Below are 14,847 nucleotides of genomic sequence, written 5' to 3'. Positions count from 1 at the left end.
GACAGTAATATCATGTCATGGTAATGGTGTTACTTTTTGCTTGCTGATAAGCATCTAAGGAAATGTTATAATACTATGCACTTATTATAGACTTATTGCTTTAAGAAAATACTAACAGGAATGGAAAAGTCTTCGCGTGGTAAATGTTAGGCTACTGACAAAGCTGATTAAAAGGTATGTTAGAAACTCTTCATGGAACAAATATTTAATTCCTACTGGAGGAAAAATAGCTTTTCTGAGATGTGTTTTTTCATCATCTGTACATCAGTGTGGCTTCACAATGTATGCTGCAGCTATGCCAAAAGTTCCATGGATCTTCCATTGAGCCAGGAGAATCTTAGGATGTACTAAGATTTTTGCACCATGGTTGGCACCAGGCCAGCACTTTAAAGGCTTTGGATAGGGGTGCAGTATTTATAGCAGAAGTTTCTTTTAAAAACCTTGCATAAAATAATTTATCCTATACCAATATCTTATCAGACATTTGTTTCCTTGCTGTCCTGGAGGTTTGTGACTGAATGACCTTGATTGCAGGTTTGGCTTCAGCTGATAAGAACTTCAGATAAGGATTCTTTTGCTAACTTAATGAGACTAATAGCACTTAATATGTTGCCGGTTCTTTAAAAATGTATGTATTCAGTAAATGCACAATAAGTTAATAGTCATACAGTAAATAAATAAGAATGTCAGACTTTGTATACATCTGAAACAAAAGATATTTTTAAAGAAAATTTCTCAGGGTTTTGTGAAACAGTTGCAACATGTCAAAGTGAATCTTGGGTTTTTAAAATTTTCCATTACTGTCTGCCACAAATTTGCTTCATTGACTGCTATCACATTGGTTTGGTATATGTTGAGTGTTTAATAGTTCAAGTAATTTGATTTAAGTGCTCAGTTTAGTGACTTCCAGTAGCTGCTGTAATCATATGTTTCTAAACACCAAGGGATTTAGTAGGCCTGTGAAAAGAGAACCAGGCACTAAGCCAAGAATTCAGTTGAGTTGTCATATAGTGGCCCAGATGGAACAAATTTCATTTTTCCATAGTTTCAGATATGACTTTTTTCCCCAGAGGACATTCTATAAAAGGTTCCAGTATATTAAGGACGGGTGGAATCCTAAGAGTCATGGCCAGCTAGTTTTAATGTTACAAAAATATCTTAGGAATGAAGTGTTGAAAGGGACATCCAAAAGATCGAGCTACTCTGAGGCAGGATCTTAATCTTAAAGACACCTTAATCACCTTTGTCTGTCTAACCTGTTCTTAAAAAGCCTTTAGTGAGGAGGATCCCACAGTTTCCCCTTAGGTATTGCATTCTAGGATTTATCTCCTTATCCTTGTACAGGCAGTCCTCAACTTAACAACGTTTCGAGTTCCAACATTTCACACTTACAGCATTTATAAATTGACACCCCATTTCAACTTTCTCACATCAGTTTCGACTTTACAACACTTGATCCGATGTGATGCCACACCAGCGAACAAGTTCGCTGCGTCTCTCATCTCCCTGGAGAACATCTGTCCAAACTGTCAGAACCCATTAATTAGATGCCTATAGCCCAGAGGAGAATTGGTATAGCCCAGAGGAGAAATGACATAGCCCAGAGGAAAATTCCATGGGTTCGATACATATGGCATAGTTTTGCTGTCAGTCATTCTGGTGGCAGTAACTAGGTCATGGAGGAAAATTCCGCTATGCCTGAACCCAGTAACCAAATGCTACAGTAGTGGAAAATTACAGTTTGTACACTGTGGAGCCTAGCAAACTCCACGCGTGTTTCAGAGCGAACTTAGCGGCCTGATCAACCACTAAGGACTCCCCGTCACTGACCCAAGGGGGCCTAGCACACCCCCACCCGAGACGTAAGACGACTGCCAGCCCGAACACCTCGAACACCCCGAACACATTTGCAGACCGACCAAACGAACTTTGTAATTTCTGCCCGACCCAAGTTTTGTTTACAACTGTAATCGAAGCAAGCTTCTGGCCTGCACTGTACGAGCAGTGTAAGTAAACAATCTTTTTGTTCAATCAAAACGCTTGAGTACCTGATTCCACTCCAAGCGTCACAAGTACCTGCCCGCCGACTAGGGCTCCTAAGGCCCCGAACCCTGCGCCGCGGCTCTCGGCGGCGACACAAACTTGCTTGGACACTTTCTTTAAGAAAGTAGACAAGACTTCAGAAAAACCTGCAGCCAAGACTCCTGAGAAGACTCCAGCCAAGAACCCTTCAAAAAGTCCAGCAAAGTCGCCTCAAAGAAGTACTTCCAAATCAATATGATCGCTATTTACCATATAAATACATTAATGTGGCTATGTTACTCATCTATAATTGATTGGGTACAAAATGCTGGCTTATTTTTGGTGAAAATAGGATATTGGCCCTTGGTTCAGGAACCAATGCCCCGTTTATAACATTGTTTCCTATGGAAAAATACATTCCGAGTTGCAATGTTTTGACTTAAGGCAGTTTCCAGTAACCAATTGTGTCCTAAGTCCGAGGACTGCCTGTATTTAGTTTGGCTATTAGAGGAAGAAAAAAGAATTTTAATTTGTTGCAAGTAACAATGACTTTTTTCCTTTTTGTTTTACTCTCACTGGGGATGGAGAACATTTGTTCACCATCCTGTATATATAGTTTTATACATATTGGAAAACTGTCTGTTTCCCTACCTGGTTTTATCTTTTTTAGGACAAACAAACTCAATTTGTTATCTGTCTTGAAATCAAAGTTGTTGCCTTCATTAAGTAATATGCTTCACCTTTATTAAGTAAAATAGAATAATGGCTTCTGTGACACTTCAGTTAATTCATCCCAGGATGATATTTGCCTTTATGTACAGCGTTTTCTGCTTGTAGGCTGAAGTGACCCAGGTTGGGTCCAAGGCAAGTGGATGCTAGAAACCCACTGCCACAGTGCTGATTCTCCCTGCCATCCAGCCTTCACTTGGGCAAAGCTCCCTGGTGCTCAGCTATGGCACAGGTGAAATCCCTCACTGCTGGAACACTGCCAGGCTCTCCTATTCCACTATTTGCAAATCCTTGACCTAGCCAATTTTTTCCTGTTTTGTGTTCGTGCATTTAGTTTTTTTTTTTTCTCCTTAAGTGTAGCAATATGAATTTGTGCATAATGAACTAAAACCAGCTAGTTTGTTTACATAGGCCATATTTCCATAATTTGTGTTTAAGTTTTTTATATGTCCAACAGCCTCACTGAAGTCATCCTATCATATATATTTATTTTCTCTTGTCCTGTTAGGAAAGAAATTGGATTAGTTCAACATGACTTGTTCTGAATGAATTCATATGAACTGTTTATCAACTTATCTTGTTCTTGGCACAGAAATTATATAACATGTTTTTTTCCAGCATCTTTCTGGATTTGAAATTAGGCTGACTTGTATATAATTCCCTAGGTCCTCCTTTCCCCCCACTTTTAAGATAAACACTTGTGTTTGCTGTTCTTCAACCCTCTGGAACCTCCTCTATGTTTGCAAGTTCTCAAAGATAATTGATAATGGTTTAGAGGTTGCTTTGCTCTAAGATCGCATTTTCATGAGGCCCTGCCAACTTGTATACATCAAGCTTATCTAAATATTCTTTAGCATGTTCTTTTCCTGTTCTGGCTCATATTCCTATCCCTTCATTAAAACTGATGGACGGAAATTTACCTTTTTTGTGAAAACTGAAGTAAGGAAGTAGTGGACACTTGAACCTTCTATTTGTCATCTACTATTTTCTCCTTCCCCATTTTAAGACGGCAACAAGAAAATGGTCTATGAATACAGTAGAAGTAAAAGGAAAACAGAAAAGTAGAGGTCCATTATTTATATTTGCTGGTAACTGAAACTTCTTTGTTCATTAGACTTTTAGCCCTGTATATAATCATTGTTCTGTCTTACTTCTTTAATACTGTTTTGATTTTCAGGTTGTTAAAGAGCTCCTGATACAACCATATTAGTACATCATTATGCTTTTGAATTGGACTAAAATAAAAAAAAAACAATTAGGGAACCAGATTGTGAAAATGGGAGTATTTTTCCCTCTCTTGAATGTCTCTTTGTGGGTGAGATGTTTGTCCCTGTTCTGGCACTTTATGCCACAGAAAAGCACCTGGGCATCAGGCTTTGAGAGCCTAGGTTTTGTTGGCAAGAGGAGGATTGCTTCCATCCTCTTGAGTGGAAGGGCTGGGCGGGGCACAGTTATTTGGTGGGTACCACGGGCCAGATGAAAGTGCTTGGAGGGTTGGATCTGGCTCACGGACTGTATTTTACCCACTTCTGGTTTAGTCCATCTTGTCTCCCTGCCCCCTGGACTGTGAGTTCCAGTGCTGCATGTCTCCATCTGTGTCTCTGTAAGGGAACTGAAGACTCATGATGAGCATCACCATCCCTTTCATGTCAATGCATACCTGTGAAATACACTGGCAAAGTGTGTGCTCTCAGAAGCGCACACACAGAGTTTGCACCCTGGGGTGTTGGAGGATAGTCTGGCAGGTGGGGAGGGGGCTTGGATCTTTAGCTGCACAGTGTGGAGCAGAGGCAGGACACTGTTGTGAGAGGAGGTGTCACCACCAACAGGCAGGTTAACCTATCCCTGGCCCTGGAGCCACTGCAGTGTTTTTGGCAAGAAGGATCCAAAGCACTGAATTAGATGTTGACTGCAGGGCCAGGTGTGTGTCACTTGGTTCCTGACACTGACAGCTTCTTTCTTAGTGGCATCCTGTCCCTGCTCCACTCTGTGACTGAAGGCTCTGAGCCCCCCCTGTCCCCATATATTATTGAGTGCTTGAGGCTCAAGTGCCACATGCAGCAGCTGCCTATGCCACATGTGGCATGTGCGCTGCAGGTTGGCCACCCATGTGATAAGTTGTCTAATATTCATATCCTAGATCTTCTGTTTTTGAAGGGGTGTTTTCCCCAACCTGTTCTCCTTCCAGATTGGAAATACTGAGCCTGTTTGTGAAACTTTTTATCACTTAAGTTTGTTTTTGATCTCCCTTGTTCTCCAATTCATTTTTCATTGTTTCTTGAATTAGTTCAATTATTCCTGTTTATAACAAGCTATTTTTCTTGCAGTCCAAATCGCATGTAGTACTCTTCAGTTGAAAATCATAATCTTCATATTGCTATCCTCATTTAACGTTTTGTTTTTTTTAAAGAATTCATGAGCTTTTTTTGTTCTCTCTGCTCATGCTATTAAAGTTCTGTGAGGTCAGTAGTGCCTTTGCCAATAAACTGAATGCACAGTGTTCTTTCAGTGTGGAACACAGAGTAGTATATAGGTCACAGGACACATTTTTGAGTGTCTTTTGGACCAGATCATAAGCTTCCACTGAATGGAAAAAAGACTCTGACTGAAGTGGAGACCCATGAGTGCTGCCAGTATTTCATCTGTAAGCCAGTAGCACTCCCTTAATATAAAGAAGCATGAAGAACCTGATTCTACTTCCATTGCAGACAGTACTCTTGGAAGAAACCACGAAATTCTCTATTGAGGCAATTTAGAAATATTTCCTCTTATCAAATCACTTTGGTAGTTGCTTGATGTTTTTAAAATAACAGAAGACTGGTTTACTTACAGGTAGATTGTGATCTCTTACAGAAGAGAGGAAAATAGTTATGCTGTCACTTTTGATACGCTGATTGCTACTTATTGCTCCCTCAGAACAAATTCACCTGGAAGGGAAGCCTGCTTTCCTTTCTCTTCTGTTGCTTACCGGTACATTTTTTATACACATTTATTTTATACACATTTTTTATACACATTTAAGCATCAGGGTCTTGGGATGCACAAAACTGCTTGTTAAATGTGCTAAATTGTAGAGGACCTAGTTCTAAAAGGAACGCACTCCTGAGTTTGCTCTAGTAAGTTTCTGATGGAAATCCCTGAAGTATTTAGTAGTACAGAGTTTGTGAGATGTTGTAGAGTAGAGAACAAACAGCTAGAGACTTTTTGTGAAGAGAAGTAGACTTTCAGGTGCTGGAGCTGAGCAAGCACTGGTCTCCAGTTTAACACAAATATCTGTATTGTGGCTGAGGGACATCCCACTGCTTGTACATAATGGTGGGAAAGTCAGCATGCTGAACAGAGACCACAACTGTGAGAACGTGAATGTGGACTCTTGGAAGGATATGGAAATTAATACTTGGCAAGAAAAAGTCTAAGAAATCAGACAAGCTGTTTTATAGAAAGGGAGTTGGAGGGAGCAAAAATATTCAGACAAACTTGTTGTCCCTGTCCCCCCCTGCACCCTCTTTTTTTTTTTTTTAAAGGAAATTTAATCTATTAAACTAAAAGATGGAGTTGTAAAATCTTCAGGTGGGAGACAGAGCTTCTCCCTAAAGGAGTTACTGATTATTGATGCTGTAAGCATTAGCCAAACAATGTTTATGGTATAATTCTTACTCAGAAATGCAGTTGCAACAAAATTTCTCAAATGTGAGTAGTGTTCTGTTTTGCAAGAGTATACCTGAGTATTCTCCATTCTCCCTGTTGTCCCTTTTCTGTATGTCTTATTTTTGGTAAGATAGATTCTTCCTCCTTGGATCCATTTTTATTGAGGCTTGATTGTTTTCACAAATGATACCTTATTGATCGTATGCCTTCTTTTCGGGGTGGTGTTGGAGAGGGTTGGAATTGTAACCCTTTGCTGAAAATCTTGTCTTCCATGCACGTGCTTCAGAAACAGTTTTCCAAGTTGTACCAGCAGAATTTTGAATTAAAAACCTTCAGGTGAATATTGGGTGAGCACTAAGCAGCATAAGCTGTGGTACTTCTAGGCAGTAAACTTCAGCATTCTTGTTTTCTGTGTGTTTAATTCTCTGCATAAAGCTCCACAATGCTCAGATGAACAGCTTCAGTTTCTTTTCTCTCTTCTCCTTTTCCAACTGACCTCCGGTATGGTATTTCATCATGTTCTTACTTTTTACAATTGAAAACTGCCTGGCTCTGAACTGCTTGTAATTGCATTCCTGGCTGTCTCACAGTGCCAGTTAACTGTTTTAGTTACCTGCTTGTTTTAAACAACTGAACAATACAAAATCAACAGGGCACACACAAATTAATTAAAAATGGCTCTATGCCAAATCTTACAATGTAATTGTCAATTGGAGTTACTGTTGAATGCGTGTCTTTTAATGGATTCCATAAAGATCATTGATTTGGCCCTACCTTATTTGACAGGTTTTCCAGTGACTAAATTTATTCTAATGGATCACTGGCAATACAACTTGTGTTGGATGTACAAAACTGGGTAGCACTAAATAATCAGGAGGATAGGCCATTGATACATAGCAGCCCAGATCACTTAGCTTGCTGCAGGAAAGCTGGAGATTTAAATCCAGATGACTACATAGTCATGCATCTAGGAACAAAGCGTGCAAGCCATTTTATATCCTGGGAAATAGTGACTATGATTATCTTGGAAGTAGTGACTGTGATTATCATGTTCGTCTGATTGTCATTTGTGACGAGAACAAATGTATTCTTGAATGTATCATTGGGAATCTGGAGTAAAAGCAGTGCGGTTATACTGCCTCCCAAACTTTCTAACTACCTTTAACTACCTCCCAATCTTCCCTAAACAATGGTTTCTCTTTAATACGAGGTATACTGTCTTCCTGGCAAGCACTGGCAGTTGGGTGACAAGTCTTTCCAGGCTGCATAACTTTGCCTCTACTCTCTCAGCTAAGTTGAATTCTGTTTAGGGGCAGATTTGTTCCCTCACTGAGATGTTAGTCTGGTTGCCACGAGATTCCACAGCAACTTTTACAGATAAACTGCATAAAACTTTCCATTAGGTAAAGACTTCTAGCCTTTTCAAGATGAACCCTCATGCTTCTGTTGTTCACCATAGGTGCTCAGCTCTGAGGCTAGACATGTGCTTTTGGCTTGTCCTGTGAAATTCCTTTTGGGTTTGACTGAAGTTATACACTGTTAAAATTTGCCCTTGTCTCTTTTTGCCAGGCAAGTTTGCCATTCTGGCATAAATCATCAAAGGCACAAATGTTCAAAGCATCCACACCCACCTGATCACTTTTTTATACTGGAAACACCTGAAAACTGGTGGTCCATCCCTTAGTGTGGAGGTACAACACAGAGCAAGATTTCCCCCAACTTTTAGGGAGGTCTAGGATGCTCCTTCAGTAAGTTCTTTTGGACCTAACACATGGAACCAATGACTTGACTTGTTCTCTCCTTTTCGTGCCTCTGGTCCCTGCTTTTCCAAGTTAATGCAACTAATACTGTTGCTCAAGCAATCTTCGGAATTTATTTCTTGAAGTTATTTCTTTTCCGGCAATCTCTTGCGGTTGAGAATGATTTTCTTCCATGACTCTATTTTTTCACGAAAGACACCTGTGTGTGACTTCTTTTATTGTGGAGAAGCTGCTGCACAACAGCTTCCACATAACTCTTGACAGAATGGGACCTTGATCCAATGGCTTGGAGACCAAGACAACCGGGGATCTCATTCCACTGCAGCCTTCATCTGCCTTCACAGCTGTTGAGAGTCTAACGTCATCTTCTGCCTGCTCTGCCGCTGATGACTTGTAGACCCTTCTGTGGGGGCTGGGCAGGCTAATTAGCGGTGACCATTCTCTTCAAAGTGGGCTGTACTTTGATGTATGGTGCAGCACCGTTGAGACCTGTTACCAGCCAGCATTTCCCAATTTGTAAGGTTGATGCTACCCTTGTTAAGGTATGTTTTCAGGGTGTCCTTGAAGTGCTTCCTCTGTCCTCCACAGGTCTGCTTACCATGACTGAGAGAGGAAGAGGGACTTGCTTTGGGAGATGAGCATCAGTCATCCGCACACAGTGGCCACATCCTGGTGGTGGTGCTGCTGCTTGGTCTTTTGACTCTTATTTGTCAGTTAGCCATGCTTATTTTACATTAACCTTCCCTGAAGGTCATTCCACTATTTGCCACCTGTGGACGCTCTGGGTAGCAGTACAGCTTTTCCCCCAAATGAAATCATTTAACCTACAAAGTCAAGCACTCCAAAGTTAGGAAGCATTGTTCTGAGCTTGTCTTGTGTAACCTCAATTTTCCCTGCTTGCCATGATTAGAGCTGGTCAGAATTTTTTTGAGCAAATAATTTCACTGAAGATTTCTGAGCCTGAAATGTTTCATCTGGAATATCTCAGGTTCAATGGCCTTTCACCAAATTCAGAGCAGGGCTCCAAAGAACACCTGTATGGCCCTGGATCCTGCTGGAGAGGCTGAAAGTTACAGGGTTAATAGCCTGGGGAAAGACTTACCTTGCAGTCTGATTAGGGAATGGAGACCCTGGGAAACTTCTGCAGCTATTAGATGATACTGACCTTTTTGTAACTTCCTCTCCCGGGAGCTTCAGGCATGTCAAATTCCAAACAGTTTTGTTTTGGCGTGATCCAGTTCCAAGTCTTTTGGCTTATTAAAATAAAAAAAAAAATCTTGCAAACTGGAAATGCTGCTTTTCCTCCAGCTCTGTTTATGACACATTCTTTAATTGAGTAATCACAGACTATTTTTTCTAGGACCCTGTCTTTTATGTCTTTACTGTACAGGGTGGAGGCATGGGGTGGAGGGGTAGAATGTAGGTTACACAGCAAGTGCATTTCTTGTTTTTTCACTGATGCAATCTAAATACTTTCTTTTAATGTAGGCTATTTCATATAATTAATGTAAGTACTTAAGAAATAAACTTCAAAGCCTAATTAATTAACAAGTGTTCACTTGTGTCATTCTGTTGAGTGCTTGAAAATATTTGGCTGTGATTTATGGAAAATGAAATAAAAATGCTTTTGTTTAAGACTGCCAAAGGTGAATGATGAAATTCTTTCTGTGTCCAGAAAAACTGATGCACGTATAGTAGGATCAGCTTGGTTGCACTTATCAAAGAATTTATAAAATTCCTAGTGCCACATTTGTTTGGGGAATACTGTAGTTTTTACTTCAGTGCTAAGGCTCAAGGATGAAAATTCAATGTTGCTCATGAGTTAGGAGCTGTAGTCGTTTTGAAAAATTATCCAGGCTCTTAAGTGCCTTTGAAAATTTTCCCAAGAGCTTTAGTTTTTTTTAATGTGGAATGAAAAAAATAAAATTGTGTTTTATCCTACAGAAATTTAATGCTGTACTCTTCTTGTTTTTTTCTTTAGGCACTCAGTGTTACTGAGACTCTGATCAAACCTTTGGAAAGGTTTAGAAAAGAGCAGCTAGGAGCCGTAAAGGTTTGTCCTTAATTTTCTTTTGAAACAGTTGATTTTGATTTCTCTGATCAAAGTGCTCTCATGACACATTTGGCAGAGTGTGGAGAAATGCTGATGTTTATATAATTTTACGTACCACTTTGTTTTTTCTTTGGGAACTTGGTTCAGAAACAAATGGAAAGTTTGTGCTGGGAGGGGAGGAATGTGTCTTTTCCTCTTCCTCCCCCTGCCCTCCCTCCCTTATTCTTTTTTTGTCTTGGGTACAAGAAATCCCTCACACAACGATCTGATATTGCTAATAGATAACCCCATTGCTTTACCCTGTGTTCACTTAATTGCATAATGAAAAGACTGCTACATGTTGGGGGGGGGGTGTGGCCTGGCCCAGTGGGAGAAAAGGGGGAGTAACTCAGATCCCTGGGGGAAAAGGCCTCCCTCCCTTATTCTTTTTTTGTCTTGGGTACAAGAAATCCCTCACACAACGATCTGATATTGCTAATAGATAACCCCATTGCTTTACCCTGTGTTCACTTAATTGCATAATGAAAAGACTGCTACATGTTGGGGGGGGGGTGTGGCCTGGCCCAGTGGGAGAAAAGGGGGAGTAACTCAGATCCCTGGGGGAAAAGGGGGCTTGGCCTGGCCTTGGCTTGTGGGGGGGGTGGGGCGGGCCCTCAGCAAAGAAAAGGGGGCATGACCTAATTCTGTAGGGGGGGAAGGGGCTGTGGCCCAGCTCCAACCCAGCCCTGCCGTGGAAAGGGTGGTGCAGCCTGGTTCTGACCAGACCCCTGGGGCTTGGGGTTTGGGAATCTGGCAGGGAGAAGGGTGACTCTATTAATGGCTGCTGGTTCCCTGCCGCCAAATTTCCTGACCTGTGGGTTAGATTTGATGGCTCTGCAGGCCTCATTTGGCCTGTAAGCCAGAGGTTGAACACCTCTGGTCTGGGATGCTAATCTATGTTTGCTATAGCAAAAATACAAGGTATACTCATTCCAAAAGTGAAAAATAAATATGTTGTCCAATTTCTGAGGATTCTTATGGATAAGTGAGTCTTGAGGAAAAGGATCTTACCTACTCAGTCAGTAGTTTCATAGTTGGTAGGGTTGGAAGGGACCTGAGCAGATCATCAAGTCCAACCCCCTGCCATGGCAGGAAAAAGTACTGGGGTCAAACGGCCCTAGCGAGGTGTTCGTCTAACCTCGATACTAATGTCAATGTTAGTATCTCCTGTGAGATAAGGAGTACTTACTGAATTAATTCTTCAGAAACAGACTCTTTTGATAAATCTAAAAGTTACATTTAACCAAGCAAGTGCATCTGTTTTCAGTAGTCTCTCCAAGTCTTAGTAAGCACCAAATGCAATGTCATCTTTTATCTCACATCACTTTAGTTTGTGGTTCCTTCCAGTTTTCGAAGCTTATTTAATAATATGTTTGGGGTTGGGTTCAGTGAAAGATCTGGCACAGGGACTTACCCTTCATTTGTATGTTTAGATGAGCTTAGCATGGGGATCATATTTAGTGTAACAGAGCTCAGCAGGACTAGATTCAGGCACTCAGTTGATTAAAAATCGATTTGAAATATCAGTTTGTCACTTGGGGATGTAGTATTTCACATTCTCTATTCTCTAATGGCTGCTTTCACATCTCTCTCACCTGTACTGAGTGGATAAAATGCTGTCCCCATACTTTATGTTTTAATAAATGTTGAATTTATTACTTGCAGGAAGAAAAGAAGAAGTTTGACAAAGAGACAGAGAAGAACTACAGTTTGATAGAGAAGCATTTGAGTTTGTCGGCCAAGAAGAAAGAGCTGCAGTTACAAGAGGTATGGTTGCTACAATTTTCTCAGCATTGCTGTGGACACAGGTCTTTTAGTTTGAGGTAATCAAATAAGTTAATATTAGCACAGCAGGATCACTGAGGTTGTTGAAAAATAAATTGCCATCTACTAAGAAGGTATGGTAAGACAATCAGTACTGTTGATAGAGTCAAAGGAATAGCAAACCATGAATGCATTATGACTAAACCTGCATTTTTATTAAGCTTTCACCACATGCACATTTGTACTTTTTATTTTATAGAGAAGATTTGGATGATGCACTTAAAGAAAGAAAATTGTCTTTAAAATATGCCCTGTGTTTATACTCAATGTTAAGCGCAACAATGCTTGTGTGCCTGGATTGTTTGTTTATTTTTAATTTTTGAAGACTCATGTTATGACATGATGCTCCAAAAAGTATGGGAGGCAGGAGGAGGAGGTGGGGATTAATGTCTTTATAGCATAGAACTTAAAATTCGATTTGTTTTCCATGGTATTATTTCTGTCCCCTCAGGGGTCCATTGTACTTCCTTTAGTTTTTATTTCTGGAAGACCAGTAAATAATGTATGGGAAAATGAGCTGAGGAAGTTTTGTTAGAGCCTCTGTAGACAGAAGAGTTGTTTTAACCATGAAGAAAACTCCCAAAATTCTTAACAGCTTTTGTCTATGAATATTTCATATATTTTGGTAATGCTTAAAAATTCCCCAAAGATAAGGTTTTTCTGAACAAAATGTTCCCAGCAGCCTCCTTCACGAAAAATCATTTTCACACCCAGTAAGCTATTCGGTAAGTTGAAGAACCAGAACATACTTGGATTTCTTCTACACACTATCTCTGAATGTTGTATTATTCATAAATGTTGCAAACATATATGTGCTTAGTTTTGAAGAGGTGAGTAGTCCCACTGAAGTCGATCGGGACTACCCTCACATGCCTATAGATAAATGTTTGGAGAAGCACAGGTAGAAATTGTCTGAAAAATTGATCACATGCTGAAGAAACTTTATTGAGAAAAATGTACAGGAGTTATTTTAGCCTTTTTAGAAGCTTTATTTGTAGAAGCATATCTAAAGGTCAGAAGACCTGTAGATATCTGAAACAGAAACATGACACCACCTGGAAGGAAATGTACAACATCCCAGAGATGGCCATCTTGAGGTGCATAGCAGAACCTCGTGTTAGGAGTAGAAAGTAGATGTACTGAATTTTATTTGAAAAACTCAGTACAGAAAATCCACTTAGAATAGCTATTATGATCTCTTCTATGATAGTTATCAGAGCAAATGATAAGTCAATCAACTGGTAAACACCTAGAGAAGGGAGTGGTGATTCCGAGCAGCCAAGTTGAATTTGTTAAGAAAAAATCATGCCATATTTCTTTCCTCCTTTGGTGGGGTGATTAATTTCAGTGAAGGAAATACAGGGGATGTGATATACTTCATGAAGACTGAATTCAGTATCACATTTATGAATCACAAGTCGTGGTAGAGGGTAGTATCTGTTATTAGATCAAGTAGATATTTGCAAAAAAAAGTAATCTTTATTTGCAAGCTTTTGGACACACGCACCCTTCTTCAGGCACAGAAGAATGCAAAGATTATAAAATTTCTCCCAGGTGGAAATGAAAATTTGTATTTCACAGGAGAGCTGAAGGTGTTGTAAGATCTCCTGGTTGGAAAAGTTAATTTTGTGCAAATTAGGCTCAGATAAAAGTTAGAGCAGTGTATTAACCAAATATCTAGTTATTACCAAACATTTAGTTGTTCTAGTTATTACCAAATATATAGTTGGTCTAATAAAAGATATCACCTCTACTACAAGTTCTGATTCCTTTTGCCTGTAGACCAGTATGGCTACAACCTGTATCCCTGCAACATGGAAGATATCAAAATTAGCCATTTTTTAAATGAAAACTTCTTTCTTGTAAAATTATAAAGCTGATACCCTTGCTCCTGCCTCTTGTTTTGAGGCAAATTTGCATGTTCACTGAGCACAGAGCTACCTCAATACAAGAGAAATTTCTTGCCTACCATAGCCTTCCATCAACCCATCCTCCTGTGGAATATGAAACATAACCAGAAGGAAACATAGTTCAACATCCTGCTCATCATCAGACAACTTTTTAAACAACCCCCCCCACAAAAAATGAGGTTTTCCTGGAAGAAGCAGCACGTTAGTTTGATTCAGCTCTGCAGCATCTATAGATCGGGTACTTCAGCTGGGCTTTTTGGCACTTTTATCTAAAACTGATTCAATCAGCTGTTACAGGGGTAGGCAACCCTTGGCACGCCAGACTGTGGTGCTTTAAGGCATTTTGCTTGGCATATGTACCTCTGGGTGGATGGCAGGGAAGGGGCCAGGACTACATGACCACAGCAAGGATCAGGCCCCTCATGCGTCCCCCACCATCCACCCCTGGCACACCAACATCTTGCAAGTTGAAGTTGCTGGAGTTTTTGGCTCTCTGCCCAAAAATATTGCCAACCCCTGAGCTATTAGATAAAAGTGCCAGAAAATCCCCACTAAGTGTCCAATTTATACAGATTTTGGGCAAGCTGCATCCAACTGCACAGCATCTTGTGGGCATGTGTTGAGCTCTTTGCAGGAGTGCACTGAGTTTAAAGTAAAGTCCTGGGTTTTTTGGTTTTTAACATCTGTAAGTAGCCTATGGAATTATAGATTCCAGTGAGACTGAAATCAAACACAAAGAGCCTGAAGGATTACCACAGTTCAAAATGATGGTGGATTTGGGCAACGAGTCTACATTAGAAGACTTGCAGAAAGCCATTAAATGAAGTCCTGGGAACAAGGCATATGGCAACAGCTGTTTTCC

At 40.3% G+C, this 14,847-nt stretch overlaps 1 protein-coding gene across 4 annotated transcripts in view; it reads left to right on the top strand.

Moving 5' to 3' along the window:
* Positions 1–14,847, top strand: part of ARHGAP10 (Rho GTPase activating protein 10) — a 221,633-nt gene that overhangs the window by 71,830 nt on the left and 134,956 nt on the right. For all 4 annotated transcript variants that reach the window (XM_006023709.3, XM_025204307.1, XM_006023708.3 and 1 more), the window contains exons 4-5: positions 10,141–10,212; positions 11,917–12,018. In XM_006023709.3, the coding sequence (XP_006023771.1) occupies positions 10,141–10,212; positions 11,917–12,018 (174 nt within the window). The remainder of the gene's footprint in view (positions 1–10,140; positions 10,213–11,916; positions 12,019–14,847) is intronic.

The sequence above is a fragment of the Alligator sinensis genome, unplaced genomic scaffold, assembly GCF_000455745.1.
Source record: "Alligator sinensis unplaced genomic scaffold, ASM45574v1 scaffold169_2, whole genome shotgun sequence".
Taxonomy (NCBI): Eukaryota; Metazoa; Chordata; order Crocodylia; family Alligatoridae; genus Alligator; species Alligator sinensis.
This window is presented reverse-complemented; position numbering and strand designations above follow the sequence as displayed.